The sequence below is a fragment of the Babylonia areolata genome, chromosome 16, assembly GCF_041734735.1.
Source record: "Babylonia areolata isolate BAREFJ2019XMU chromosome 16, ASM4173473v1, whole genome shotgun sequence".
Taxonomy (NCBI): Eukaryota; Metazoa; Mollusca; class Gastropoda; order Neogastropoda; family Buccinidae; genus Babylonia; species Babylonia areolata.
The window spans coordinates 15991170-16006267 of NC_134891.1; the positions used below are offsets into that span (position 1 = coordinate 15991170).

At 49.1% G+C, this 15098-nt stretch overlaps 1 protein-coding gene across 1 annotated transcript; it reads right to left on the reverse strand.

Moving 5' to 3' along the window:
- Window positions 1–2239: 2239 nt before the first annotated feature.
- Window positions 2240–5038, reverse strand: LOC143290987 (uncharacterized). The gene has a single exon (XM_076600573.1). The coding sequence runs from the start codon at window positions 5036–5038 to the stop codon at window positions 2447–2449; it is 2592 nt and encodes an 863-aa protein (XP_076456688.1). The 3' UTR covers window positions 2240–2446.
- Between the last annotated feature and the right edge of the window lie 10060 nt (window positions 5039–15098).

Sequence of the window (15098 nt, forward strand, 5' to 3'; positions counted from 1 at the left end):
CTGCGACTGCCAGTGTACCCACACCTGTCGTTTCGTCGCTCGCCTGTCGCCACAGGACTTGGGGGTGATGAAATGATGAAGGATGAAAGGTCATTTTGGATGACTGATGACTTGCGCGATGAGTTTGTTTAAAGTGAAGAGGAGTTGCGCAACGTCGACCTCACTCTCTCGTCCGGGTCCACCAATTTCCAGTGGCAAGACTAAGTCGAGACGACTGGAGGATGAGCACGGATGCAGTGGATGACCAAGATATCCTTTCGGCGTCTCATCTTGCTCTCTGCACTCCACAGTGCGTTGCTGTAACCGCCTTCCTCTCCGTTGAACCGATAGGTTTCTTCCGCAGATTCTGCCGGATCCAGACTTCGCATGCATGGGTAGACACACCCCGGGGGCCAACTGCGTGTGGCATGCACACAGTACAGTGGAGCTACATGGCCGTCGTGGCTCTCCTGAGCCGACGCCCTTTTATGGATCTCCATAAGGGTGTCTAGCCACCCGCCTCACCAGTCCCGGAAGGGAGCAGTGGGAGTGCCGGTTTAGTCGCCGGCAACCCGACCCTGAACAGGTTGTACTGGATTACAGGTTACCAGTAGCAGATCTAATGACCTGACCTGACCGTAAACTGCTCACTAATACCATTTATCAGAAGTAACAAGTGTTCATTAATCAAACATACTGCAAAAAAGCAAATGACTAACAGGGCATTCAGGAACTGTCTTGGAATGGACCTAAACTGCTCACTAATACCATTTATCAGAAGTAACAAGTGTTCATTAATCAAACATACTGCAAAAAAGCAAATGACTAACAGGGCATTCAGGAACGGTCTTGGAATGGACCTAAACATTTGCTCACTAATACCATTTATCAGAAGTAACAAGTGTTCATTAATCAAACATACAGCAACTACAAGCATACTTTTGTGGTAGTTCTTTCTTTCCTCTTGAGATAATAATTAAATATGCACATGTATACATCACACTCTCATAAATGTGCAAACACTTACCAGTTTGTCACTGTGTATGTGTGCTGCAAATAATATCTAATAAAAAATTTAAAAAATTTTAAAGACAGAAAAAATTAAGAATGATTAACTTTCAGTTTCACATTGAACAGTTGAAGCAAGTGCCACATTTTCCACCGAGTGGCTGAAACTTATGACCAAACAATAATAACATTACTGCATTAGCATACACAAATGCTAATGCTGCATGATCACTATGACTGAAGTCTGATGTGCAGAACAGCTAGTGCAAGGTAGATGCATCAATTTCAGAGTGGCTGCACTGTCTTTCCCACTGAATACTTTGGTCCAGCTCTGTTTTAGACTTTCACAACCATAAATCGTTCAACAAGCAAGCCAGCATGCTGAGAAATTGAATGAAATGATGTCAGTCATTCACCAACATGCAAGCATGGTCTTCCTTACAAATCTCATAATGAATGATAGCAAAGAGGATGCGAAGAAATGGTCCAAAAATCAACATAAATAACAACAATATACAATTCATAGCGTTTACTCTGCATGTAGACTTGATAAAATCAGACACTATAAGTTTGCAGGGAAAATTCTGGATCATGCCCAAGCTGATCTGATAAAACTCTCAAAAGTCCGTCTCTTTCAATTCTTCATTCCACAATGATCTGATAAAACTCTCAAAAGTCCGTCTCTTTCAATTCTTCATTCCACAATGATCTGATAAAACTCAAAAGTCCGTCTCTTTCAATACTTCATTCCACAATGATCTGATAAAACTCAAAAGTCCGTCTCTTTCAATACTTCATTCCACAATGATCTGATAAAACTCAAAAGTCCGTCTCTTTCAATACTTCATTCCACAATGATCTGATAAAATTCAAAAGTCCGTCTCTTTCAATACTTCATTCCACAATGATCTGATAAAACTCAAAAGTCCGTCTCTTTCAATACTTCATTCCACAATGATCTGATAAAACTCAAAAGTCCGTCTCTTTCAATACTTCATTCCACAATAGGAACTGCCTGGGGAAAGTCGCAGTAGTCAGGACAGTGTCATCTTCAATTGCTTAGATTTCTGATTTGCTTGTTCCTGATTCACCTCTTCCCAATTCACCTTCCACCAAACTGGTGACTCCCTTTCACATATTTGCCCAAGTACTTGGTCGCTCTTTAAGTCTGTGTCTGTGACAGTGTGTGTGTGTGTGTGTGTGTGTGTGTGTGTAAGTTTGTTTTGTTTTTGTTGGGTTTTTTTTTATAAAATCTCTCTTTCTTCATTGGTTTGTGTGTGTGAGAGAGAAAGAGAGACTGAATAGGAAAACAGGAACAGCAGGTAATGTGAATGGGAACGGCTGGAAAGCTAAACAGGATGAAGAGCCCTGCCTCAAAATGTAGAGGCCACTGAGAGCAGCGGTACCATCAAAGAGCAGGCAGAGGAATGGGCCGAGCTCTGCCGGGACACACAGCGTGTCACAAATCCTGCTGGAGATGTTGGAGTGTGAAGGCCCAGCTCCAGTCTACCTTGGGGGCAGTCGCCACCGCCATGCACAGAAACTCCTCCTGTCCCGGAAACACTCTTGCCTCTCGCGGCATTGCATCCGACACTATCATCTCCGAGGTTTCCAGTGAGAACACAACCTTGAACACCTTTCCTGTGCATACATTGGCAGCAGAAAACACGCCTCCATGCTTGTTCTTCTTCAGAATCAGCTGCAAGCATTCCCCAGTGCCGTCAGCCACAAAGATCTCGGGTCTCAGGTGGAAATCAAAGTGTGCAGCACTCGTTTCACTGATGCTTTTCCTGGGGTCATGGGTGGCGTTGACGTCACACACACACAGCCGGAGTTCCACGCCGCGGTCAGCACACACAGAGAACTTGCTGTAGGGGGTGATGCGGTCAAGCCTCTCCAAGATGACGCCGGGCCGGACCGCACTGTTTCCACCCAGCTGAACCTCCATGGACACGAAGAAGATCTCCATTGGCCGGGACACGGTCTCTTCCTCAGCCTGCCCCAAACTCTCTTCAGATTCATTTCCAGGCTCTTCCAAAGGCACCAGCAAGTCCATCTTCAGGGAGACAGTAGTACCATTGAAGCTCTTTCTGATGTTTTTGAAATCCCCAAGGACCAGGCGGCGGCAGTGGCCAAAGGCCTGGGTGTGCTGGCTGCCTGACTGCAGGAACTGATGCTGAATCTCCGTGTTGATCTTGGCAAGCGCCAGGTGAGCAAAGAGAGCATGATAGTTGTCGCTGTCCACTGCCATGTCAAAGTTCTGGCAGATGCACAGGTTGGGCATGATGCGTGGGATCTGGCCACAGCTACGGCTGGATGAAACGATGCTCAGCAAACCTCGACTGGACACATTATACTTAAAGTGTTTTTCAGACACTGTGTTCTGGTGGTTGTAGGCAAGACTCTGCAAGGCATAATGGAGATCCAGATGGCTGACAAGGCGATGCTGGTTGACTCGCAAAGCCTCCATGGCTGCTGGCCCAAGAGTGCCTGCCACACCGTCTGGAACCAGGATAAAAAGATGAGGATGGAACAGCTCCATTCGTCCCTCCATGGACTTCTCAATGAAGGTGCCGTAACTGTTTCCATGATCTGAAAATATGATTGTCACCGTGTTCTTCAGCTTCAGCACACTTTCCAGGTGGTGTTGAAGAGAACGATCAAAGGTCTTGATACGTCGGCCAGAATCTTCGTGGCCAACATTGGTCTCCAGGAAGGAGAAGAACGGCGTGCCTGTTTTGACCATGGTCTGCTGATACAGCCACAGGTAGTCCAGCAGGTAGTCATGCTGATGACGACCATTCAGACACACAGCATCCGGGCCGTGGAAGTGGTCTGGCACACCGTTCTCGCTCAGCACTTTACACATGGCGTAAGTGACTTCCAGAGAGTCGATGCCGGCTTTGCTCAGAGCTTTCTGCAGTCTCCTCCAGGTCTGGTCTGGAGTCAAAGACTTGTTGTGAACCAGCAGATCCTTGGATATCCCCCACTCCCACAGATAGCACAGATCTTCCAACCACAGGGTGGAATAACCTCTTTCCTTCAATTTCTTCAACAGTGCCTCGGTCTTCAAGGGTTCTGGTGGAAGTTCTAGGACACCAAAAGGTTTGACTGAAGGATCCACTTCACCGGAAAACAACATCTGCAAGGTCTCAAAGGTCCTGGATCGGACAGCCTGCACCAGTTCAAAATCAAACACACTTACACCTGAGGTATTGTTGTTGGTCAGGTCTTCAAACAGTTTCAACGTGTCTGGCATGGAGCGAAAGAAATGCTGTCGAGACACTGAGTCAATAAAGATCAAGTTAAAATTGATATCAAAGTCTGAGTGTGAGCGGCTGGCATACCCTGCTGTCATCTGTGGAGGAAGGAGGAGAATTTGCAAGGCATCAATTTGATAAAAGGAATCAGTGTCATCCTGCAGATAACCAAGCCCTCCATCCTCCTGCTCCGATGTCTCCCCACAGCCAATGAAACAAAACCCAAAATGTCTCCGGCCTTCCATCACGGGACGAAGGAGACCACTGATCCATTCCTCCAGTGCCTGTGGAGACTGGAACCTCTTCCACTTCAGTCCACCTGTTGGAACGTCCACTGCAGCCCCAAGGAGATGTGAAGCACACTGCTGGAGACTACACTGAACCCTGTGCCCACTGTCTGTGCTTGTGAGAGAACAAAACTGCACATGTTTCTGACCACCATCACAGTGGGCAGGGGGTGTGGAACGGAACAGCCTGTCCGCCACGTCACATGACCCTGGCACTGGTGACACACGGCGGCACTCTGCCTCCCGCTCCCCTCCCTTCCTCTTCCCCGCTCTCAGCGTGTACAAGGCACACTTCCTGGGAGGGCCTGTCTTTCGCAGGATCTGATCGCTGGAGGCAGCAATGAGAGGCCTGATGGCTGACAGACGTGGCAGGATGTGGATGGGGTTGAGCGCACTGAGGTCCAGAGGGTGGCGCTGGGACACCATCACCAGAAGGAAGGTGAGGAGTGCCAAAGCACCCAGTTGAAAAAAGCGTGCCACGGTGAGTCTCCGTTTGGCGATCATTCTACACGAGTTGGTGATAGTGATGCCCGGATTTGCCGTCTGCCTGTCAACGTTTCTCATCTGATATTCGGAACAGTCAAGGCTCACTCCGTCTCACAGACCCACATCACCCGAGCTCTGATACATTCAGACCAATAAAGAACAGAACGCATGCATGAGCATGAGACGAGTGTGGTGCCGTTATCCTCAAACAGCTGTTATCTTTACTTGCAGACAGAAATAACAATGGATCCCCGCTCAACCCTCAGCCGAGTGACGTAAAGTGCTGATGCAATAGACTTTGTCGTCATCACTCATTCTAAAACATTTCATGGAGGTGATAGTTCAGATTTTCATCCGTTACTGATCGACCAGATCTACTCAAGAGAAGACCAGTGTAAAGTAAATCTAGACGTTCTACACTCAGGCAGGAAAGTGCATATCAGTTCAGGCCCTGAGGGATAATACAATAAGATGAAATTAAGTAAAATCACATAACACACATGAATGAATAAATAGATAAGTAATTAAATCAAATTTCCGCTGAGTGACGCGGTATACCCGCTGGGGGTAGGCAGTGCCAGCTGGGGAGTGCTCACTTTCTTTTGGCAGTCTCGAATAAGATTTTATTTTAAATTTATAATTATTTCGCTGTATTTCGTCGCATTTATATCAACTCTGATAAGGAAAAGGAAGTGCCGGTCAGTTCTACATTGATTCCTCATTAATTAGACATACGATTCGGGCAGTTTAACGGGTTTTTTCCCCGAGGATAAGGGTAATAGATGAGTCATTAAAAAAAAAAAGAGAGAAAAAAAGTGACAGCGTGATGTCACTCCATGACGCAGTATCTTGTTTAAGAAGCTGGCGTTTCGTTCTTACACCCAGCCCAGCCAGTGCTATACCAGTAGCTGTGTGGTGGAACTGAAGTGAAACAAACTGCTTCATCGTTTGTTTCGTTTGTGTACTATTTGTCTTTGTGTGTGTGTTTACATCCATAAAAAACCCGAAATATAATAAAAAATAAAACAATATTGAGATTAAGAAAAAAATTTAAACGAGAAAAAAAACCAACAACATAATTCTCACCATATTTAATGGTCTTCCTTTTTGTCAACCTCGCACGTTTCCAGTAGTTTATTTTTCCCTTCCTTGGACCAAGAAACATGTTTATTGATGATATATGAATGGAAGTGAACACACACACACACACACACACACACACACACACACACACACATATATATATATATATATATATATATATATATATATTAGAGAAGGAAGAAGAAAAAAGAGAGACAGAGGGAGAGATAATTTCTTTCGGAACTGAATTTTGATACGTGGAAACTGTAATCGTGATTCAATTGTAAAACAAGAAGAGCAGAACCTCAATAATAATCATGATTAAAAAAAAAAAAATGTTTTCAAGGGCGAAATAAAAAGAAAAAGAAGTGAAAAACTAAGTTAAGGGATTGGGCTCCCAGCAAAGGCGCAAAGTACCCAATAAACGCCCCTGTCCCCCAAAACTTGTAAGGTGAAAATTAGTGCGCGTAGAGGGGTGGGCGCTTAGGCGGTAGATTACAGTAATTTACGGTATGATCCCTACCGCCTTCTCTACTATTGTCTCGTCTCGAGCGTACGTGAGTCTGGGCGGTATGGCGAGCGAAAAGCGTCTGAAGTCAACTTCTTAGCACGGACTGGCCACAGATAAAATTGTGTGTGTGGAATGGGTGGGGGTGAGGCTGAGGGGTAGGGGACTAGGGGGGGGGGGGGGGGGGCGTGGGGGGGTGCAGGGGGGGAGTGGTGGTGGTGGGGGGGAGGACTTTACAAATTTACAAGTCCGTGGTGTATGGGAGGGAGGGAGGTGAGAGGAAAGGGGCGGGCGGGGGGTGGAGGTGGAGGAGGCAGGTACGAAGGGAGGCAATCAGGGAAGTGTCAAAAGACTCAGTGTAACAACCTCCTCCAACAACTACTAGGGGTGGTCGTTTCAATCTAGCCAAGAATGAACCCCTATATCGGTTATGGGGGAAGATCCAAAACAATGTGGTTGGGTCAGCTCTTCTTCGTTTGTGGGCTGCAACTCCCACGTTTACTCGTTCACACGGGTGGGCTTTTACGTGTATGACCGTTTTTACCCCGCCACGTAGAATAGAATAGAATGGAATAGAATAGAATGTCTATATTACCAAGTGTACCGGGGTCACAAGGAATATTGGGGGAGGGTGTGTATGTGTGTTGGGGGGGGGGGGGGAGATAGTACATAAAAAGGTACTAACATAAATCGAAAATCATACACAAACGCAGATACAATAGAAATTGGGATACATACAAGTGCATATCAATATAAAAACTTGTGCATAGCCACACATGCACGCACTGCACACACACTCACACATAAACACTCTCTCTCAGACATACACACACTTTTGAACAGAAGCCGCATATTACATGTGGATCTGGCTGATGACTAGATCTTCAGGTAGATGGTGGTTGATGTAGGCAGCTATACCCTCAGATTAAAAGTCCAACGTTTTACCACTTGGCTATTGCGCCCGTCAGGTCAGTTCTAACTAGTTGAAAAAGTGTCACCCCCCACGCTCGTTTGCACATAGCTGCTTCACCGGGAGTCAGTTGGTCCGGGTGGTGACGTTTAAAACTCGTGCGTACATTATGTGTACGTTGTGTGTAGACTGTGTATGTTGTGTGTACGTCGTGTGTACGTCGTGTGTAGATTGTGCGTACGTTGTGTGTACACTGTGTGTACGTTTTGTGTAGATTGTGTATACGTTATGTGTAGACTGTGTACATTGTGTGATTGTGTGTACATTGTGTGTATACTGTATGTACATTGTGTGTACATTGTGTGTAGACTGTGTGTCCATTGTGTGTAGACTGTGTGTCCATTGTGTGTACATTGTGTGTAGACTGTGTGTCCATTGTGTGTAGACTGTGTGTCCATTGTGTGTAGACTGTGTGTACGTTGTTGTGTGACGCAAGATCCAGGAACGTGGCGACTCGCCAAAAATTTGGATGAAAACGTGGGCCTGTGTGTGTGTGTGTGTGTGTGTGTGCGTGCGAGTGCGTGTGCGTGTGCGTGTGTGCACGCGTGCGCGTGATGGGGTGTAGGGGGAAGGTGGTAGGAACATTCGTCCTTTTCGAGACAGAAGTCACAGAGAATGCGAACAGAGTAGGCCAGGAAATTTAGATTAAAATTTGCGTTCGGTCAAAATGTCTGCAACAAAACCGTTCTTTTTACGATAAAATAGAATAAATCATACTGATCACACTGATATAAAGTTGGCCACTATAGGGGGGCGGGAACATAGGTAGATTTTGATTCTTAATGTCCAGAATCGAATATTTTTAGGACTTCTGCCTGTGCGAGAGCGCCTTACAAAGAGTCACAAGGCAAGCACAGGCGAAGGTTACGCAAGCGCGGTATAAGCGGTCGCCAGCGGAAAGCGTTCAGCGCGGTATGTATGTATGTATGTGTGTGTCCATCGAGATCGATGATGACCATCGTTGTCATCCAGCTGGGGGATGGGGGAAGGGTGGTGGGGGGGGGGGGGGGATGCTCATGAATCTATCTGTGAGTGCGCAGATGGCTGAATAGTCCAATCTGCGCACGAAATGTTCGCTGACAGTTGGGGCAGACAAAGACAGGCATATCATTGTCAGGGAGCTTGTTTGCCCGTGACTTTCTGGCCTGCCTCTTCTGAACAGCTGCAGCAGTCCTGTTGGCCTCGCACAACTTGGCACCTTTCTGCACAGCAGTGCGCCATTTGTCACGGTCCGCTGCAGATTCCTCCCAGGAGTCAGGGTTGATATCAAACGCTTTCAGAGAGACTTTCAGAGTATCTCTGAAGCGCTTCTTCTGACCTCCGTGTGATCTCTTCCCTTGTTGCAGCTCGCCATAGAAGAGCCTTTTGGGCAGCCGATGGTCTGGCATGCGCGCCACGTGTCCAGCCCAGCGAAGCTGGGACTGCATCAGGATGGTGAAGATGCTGGGAAGGGTGGCTTTTGCAAGCACCTCCATGTCTGGGGTCATGTCTTGCCACTTGATGTTCAGTAGCTTCCTTAGGCATGTTGTGTGGAAGTGGTTCAGCTTCTTGGCATGTCGTTGGTACACTGTCCAAGTTTCGCAGGCGTACAGTAGTGTGGGGAGAACTACTGCTCTGTACACCTTTAGTTTGGTCTCAAGACCAATGCCTCTTCTGTTCCAGACATTTGCATAGAGTCTACCAAAAGTTGCGCTTGCTCTTGCAATCCTGACGTTCACTTCATCGTCAATGGTCGCATTTTGTGACAGTGTGCTGCCAAGGTATGTGAACCGCTCCACCACACTGAGTCTCTGACCGTTGACTGTGATGTTGGGCTCAACGTGGGGTTTCCCTGGGGCTGGCTGATGGAGAACTTCAGTTTTCCTCATGCTGATGGTAAGGCCGAAGTTCCTGCTGGCAGTGGCAAATTTGTCCACGCTGAGTTGCATGTCAGCTTCAGATCCAGCGTTGAGGGCACAATCATCAGCAAACAAAAAGTCTCTGATGATGTCTGTCATGACCTTCGTTTTTGCTTGAAGCCTTCTGAGGTTAAACAGCTTGCCATCTGTTCGGTACTTTAGGCCAATTCCAACATCGCCATCTCTGAAGGCATCAGTAAGCATTGCAGAGAACATGAGGCTGAACAGTGTTGGAGCCAGGACGCAGCCTTGCTTGACACCATTTGTGACAGGAAAAGGAGCAGATGTTTCACCATTGTCCTGGACTCGAGCCTGCATGCCTTCATGGAATTGGCTGACCAAGGAAAATTTCCGAGGGCATCCGTACTTGGCCATGATCTTCCACAGTCCCTCTCTACTCACGGTGTCGAAGGCTTTAGTGAGGTCAACATAGGTGGAGAACAGAGCAGCATTTTGCTCCTGACATTTCTCTTGCAGCTGCCTTGCAGCAAACACCATGTCGGTGGTTCCGCGCTCTTTCTGGAATCCACATTGGCTCTCGGGCAAATGACCTTGGTCAAGGTGTGCTGTGAGGCGGTTTAGTATGATCCTGGCAAGTATCTTGCCTGCGATAGAGAGCAAGGAAATGCCCCGATGGTTATCACAGGCTTGCCGGTTCCCCTTTCGCTTGTACAAGTGAATGATAGATGCATCTTTGAGATCCTGGGGGATCGTCTCTTCTTTCCACATGAGTGAGTTCAGCTGATGGAGCTTCTCAGTCAGCACAGTGCCTCCATCCTTGTAGACCTCTGCTGGTATGGAGTCTGAGCCAGGTGCTTTGCCACTGGATAGCAGACGGATTGCTTTCTGGGTCTCAAGAAGTGTTGGCGGATCGTCCAGTGCTTCGTTGATGGGGACTTGTGGGAGCCGGTCTATGGCTTCATCATTTATGGAGGAAGGGCGATTTAAGACACTGTTGAAGTGCTCAGCCCAGCGTTCGAGAATTTTCTCCTTCTCGGTGATCAAGGTATTCCCATCTGCACTGAGGAGGGGGGATGATCCTGAGGATGTGGGACCGTAGACTTCTTTTAAGGCATCATAGAACCTCTTCATATCGTGCCTGTCAGCATATCCCTGGATCTCATCGGCTTTGTCGCTCAACCACTTATCCTGCATCTGACGTAACTTTTGCTGAACAGTCCTGCGGATGGCATTGTACGCATCCTTTTTTGATGTGGACTTTGGGTTGCTCAGGTGGGCTTGATGCAGACGGCGTTTCTCATCCAGAAGCTGCTTGATTTCATCACAGTTTTCATCAAACCAGTCTTTGTGCTTTCTGGTCATGGGTCCCAGGGTCTCTGAAGCTGTACTATAGATCAGCTCGCGCAGGGTCCTCCAGTCAGACTCCACATTCTGGTTGTCCAGAGAGGCGGATTCCAGACGATCTTCCAGCAGCTCCACAAAGGTCTGTTTGATGGTGATGTTTTTCAGCTTAGCAATGTTGAGCCGTTTTGGAGCCTTCTGGCCTTGGGGGCGTCTCTTGGGCTGGATTCGAATATTCAGCTTCGAGACTACAAGGCGATGGTCTGTCCAACACTCGGCGCCGCACATGGTCTTTGTCACACGTACATCTTGCCTATCCCTTTTCCTGACGATGACGTAATCGATGAGATGCCAATGCTTTGAGCGAGGGTGCATCCATGACGTCCTGTTACGGGTAGGGAGGCAGAAAACTGTGTTGGTTATCAGCAGTTTGTGCTCTGCACAGGTCTGAAGCAAAAGCAATCCATTTGGGTTACAGTGGCCCACACCATGCTTTCCAATCACTCCATCCCAGGAGATGTAGTCAGAGCCAACTCTAGCATTGAAGTCCCCAAGAATGATGAGCTTGTCTGCTTTAGGGATAGCAGCAATGACAGAGTGAAGGTCCTCGTAGAACTTCGCCTTCACTTCATCCGGGTTGGTCATGGTTGGGGCGTAGGCACTGACAATGGTGAGGTGCTTCTGGCCAGATGCCAGTGGGAGTTTCATGGTCATAAGCCTATCGTTGACTCCCTTTGGGATTCCTGCTAGCTTGCTGACACCTCCCGAAACCTGGAGGGGGTCAGGCTGGTGTTCTCCTGACCCACTCCCGGGAGGGTCACTACCTTGTCGTGGTCAGGAGGCTTAGTGGCCAGTGATCGAGCGAGCTATGTCGGCGGGGGCATCAGTGCTTCTTGGGGTTTGGTGCTCTGATCCCAGGTCTTAATTGACAGCCTACATAGCCATCGTAGCTGTCAGGGCTGAATAAGTGGTGGTTTTGTACTGATGCCCCTGATAGGGCTTCCCATGCCGAACAGGTCGTGAGTGAGGCCCAAACTAAACGTGACCCACCGTCCCTTTCGCTGTTCTCTATTCTTCTTTTTACGGCCTCTTTTCTGTCCTCAGCTCCCCATCAAGCCTTCTTTTCCACATTCTTTTTTTTCTCTGCGGCCTTCTTTAGGCCCGCCGTGTTTGCCGTGCGGCGCGACCTGTGATGGAGGGGAATGAGATCCTGGGGATTGAGAGAGCACGCTGCTCTCAACACATCCCTTTGGCTCGGACCTCTCCTAAGACAGGCGGCACACATTGGCCCGTGTGTGTCAATCGGCTACCCCTTCGTGGGGCTGGGTCAAGACTGGCAGTTTAGTGGCTGACGAAGGTAACCCCCGTAGTGCTCGGCTCTCTGTCCCCGGGAGCTGGGCATGATCGGGGGGGAGCACGTTGGAGCTGGGCTGCTGGTTGTATATCCCTCCCGAAACCTGGAAGGGGTCAAGCTGGTGTTCCCTTGACCCCGGCCCCTAAGTTGGACCCCATGGTGGGTGGGTAAGGGAGGGATGAATTCACATTTTTTTTCAACATGAATCCTAAATAAACACCCCCCCCCCAAACTCGGAAAAAGACGACGACAGGGAACGGACGACTCAGACTCGAGTCGGAGGTCGTTGAGACCTCTGGTTTTTGGCCATGGTGGCTAGTGATGGAGGGCGCTGATGACGACAAGCCCTTGTCAGCTCTCAGCCCCTTCGCTGTCCAGAAGGGCTTTCAGTGTCTGGCAGGATCGCTCAGATCCATCAAGAGGCTGAGGAGCGGAGCGTTTTTAGTGCAGACGGAATCCAAAAGGCAGACACAGCTCCTTCTGAAGGCGACCACTTTCGTGGATAGGGCGGTGAAGATTTCCCCTCACAAAGGTCTCAACTGCTCAAAGGGGGTCATCAGATGCCCGGAGTTGAAAGGTGTGTCTGAGGCCGAGATCAAGAGCGAGCTGTCCTCTCAGGGAGTGACCGATGTGTACAGGGTGACGGTGAGGAAGGGGTCGGACAGAGTCCCGACCAACACTTTCTTCCTCACCTTCTGCTGCCCGGATGTCCCCAAGGACATTCGGGTCGGATACCTGCTAGTTAATGTCAGCCTATACGTACCGTCCCCTCTGAGATGCTTTAAGTGTCAGAAATTCGGACACGTGAGAGACCGATGTAAGGAGGAAGAGGCGTGTGGCACCTGTTCGAAGGCGGCGCACCAGGGCGATTGCGTCAGTGCAGCCCTGTGTGCGAACTGCGGAGGTGGCCACCCGTCCTCATCGAAGGACTGCCCCGCCTGGAAGAAAGAAAAACAAATCCAGAAAGTCAAGACAGAACAGAAAATTTCCTTCTTTGAGGCAAGGAAACAGGTGGAGGCCGCGTCGCCTAAGGCGTCGTATGCCTCTGTCGTCAGATCCAGGACGGTGGACGTCGCGGTCCAGACGACGTCCACAGGAACGCAGACGGACGACTTAACCGCCTCGTCGGAACCGTTGGCCTTGGGTGGAGGCGCTGTGTCCACCCCTTCCCATCCTGCGCGGCAGTCCTCAGGGGCTGCTGGGCGGGAGAGAAAAGCCTCGGGCGGAGGCACGTTGTCCGCCTCCCGCCCCACCCCACCCCCCGGCCCCCCTCGCCCCGCCTCTCGTCTGCCTGGCCCTCGGGCTGGCGGAAGTGGCCGGAAGCCCCCCGCACCTCCAAAACTCAAGGAGGGGAGGGTTGCGGCCACGGCGGGATCGGGAGGGGCCGAGGTGGTGGATATTCCGACCCGGTCGGAATCCGAAAAATTTATGTCAAAAAACAAATACTCCATCCTGGCGGACCTTGAGCCACCGCAAGTGGAGGAGCAGGGGGTAGCGATGGAATAGGCTGCTGCTTTATTTTTTTTTAAAAACCTTTTTAATGGCAGTGATCCACTGGAATATCCGGGGATTCTATGCCAACTTCCAGGAACTCCAGCTGCTTTGTCGTGCTTTGAAACCTTCAGTGCTGGCACTGCAGGAGACTCTGCAAAGAGATGGCAAGGTTTTATCTCTCTCTGGTTTTAACTCCGTTTTTAAACCCGCTCAACCGAAGCAAGAGGGGTTGACGGGAGGTGTCGCTCTTTTTATTCGAAAGTCCCTTTTATACAGTACAGTTCTTTTAAGCACCCCTTTACAGGCGGTGGCAGTCAGAGTCACGCTCAAGAAAACCATCACTGTCTGCTCTCTCTACCTTCCCCCTTCCGTCCGTGTTCTGAGGCAGGACCTCATGAACCTGGTCGACCAGCTCCCACGTCCGTTTTTACTGTTGGGCGACTTCAACGGACACTCCCCGCTCTGGGGAAGTGAGATGACATCAGCCCGAGGTCTTCTCTTAGAAAACCTCTCTGACATGGACTTGTGCTGTCTTAACGACAAGTCTCCCACTTACCTGCATCTGCCCTCTGGAAAGCTCTCGTGTTTAGATCTGTCGGTCTGCGATCCATCGTTGGTCCTGGACTACGAGTGGAAAGTGCACGACAATCTGCACGGGAGTGACCACTTTCCTGTCGTCCTCCGCCCCACAGATGGAGAAGGTGACTCTCTGCCTGACCGCCTGTACTACGACAAAGCAGACTGGAGTTTTTTTACCACCAAGATAAGAGCGGAGCTGCAGGAAGAAACAGTATTGAAAAGCAAGGACCCTGCTGACGCTCTGACTCGGATCGTTTTAGATTGCGCCAAAGCAGCAGTCCCATCGTCTACCTCCAAGCCTCAGGTCCCTAGAACGCCCTGGTTCAACGCGGAATGTCGGGAGGCCCGCAAGTCTCGGAAGAGAGCGCAGCGACGCGTCTTTCGGAGACCGGAGTCCAATAGCGTTCGAACCCATCAACAGCTGAGGGCGAAAGCCAGGTATGTTTTTAAAAAGAGCCAGAGGAAGTCTTGGAGAGATTTCTGCTCTTCCTTAACCTCCAACACACCCAAGAAGAAAGTGTGGAGGGTTTTAAAAAGAATTAAGGGCAAAAACGCATGCCCGACCTTCCACCATCTTAAACTTTCAGACGCTCTGGTCACAGAGAAGAAAGCAGTTGCCAATTTGCTTGCCTCCACAATAGAACAGAACTCGAGATCTGCTAACAAATCTGCTCGCTTTCTTAAAACCAAAAACCTGTCAGAAAAAACACCATGTAACTTCTTTTCCGACAACACAGAGAATTACAACCTTCCTTTCACAATGAACGAACTTAAATCTGCCCTTCAGACCTGTACGGATTACTGTCCAGGAATGGACGAGGTCCATTATAAACTCCTAAAGCACCTTCCCCAAACCTGTCTGGACACCCTGCTTAAAGTTTATAACCACA

Excerpts from the sequence above, each read along its gene's own strand:
- LOC143290987 (XM_076600573.1), bottom strand. The coding sequence starts at position 5,038 with ATGATCGCCAAACGGAGACTCACCGTGGCACGCTTTTTTCAACTGGGT.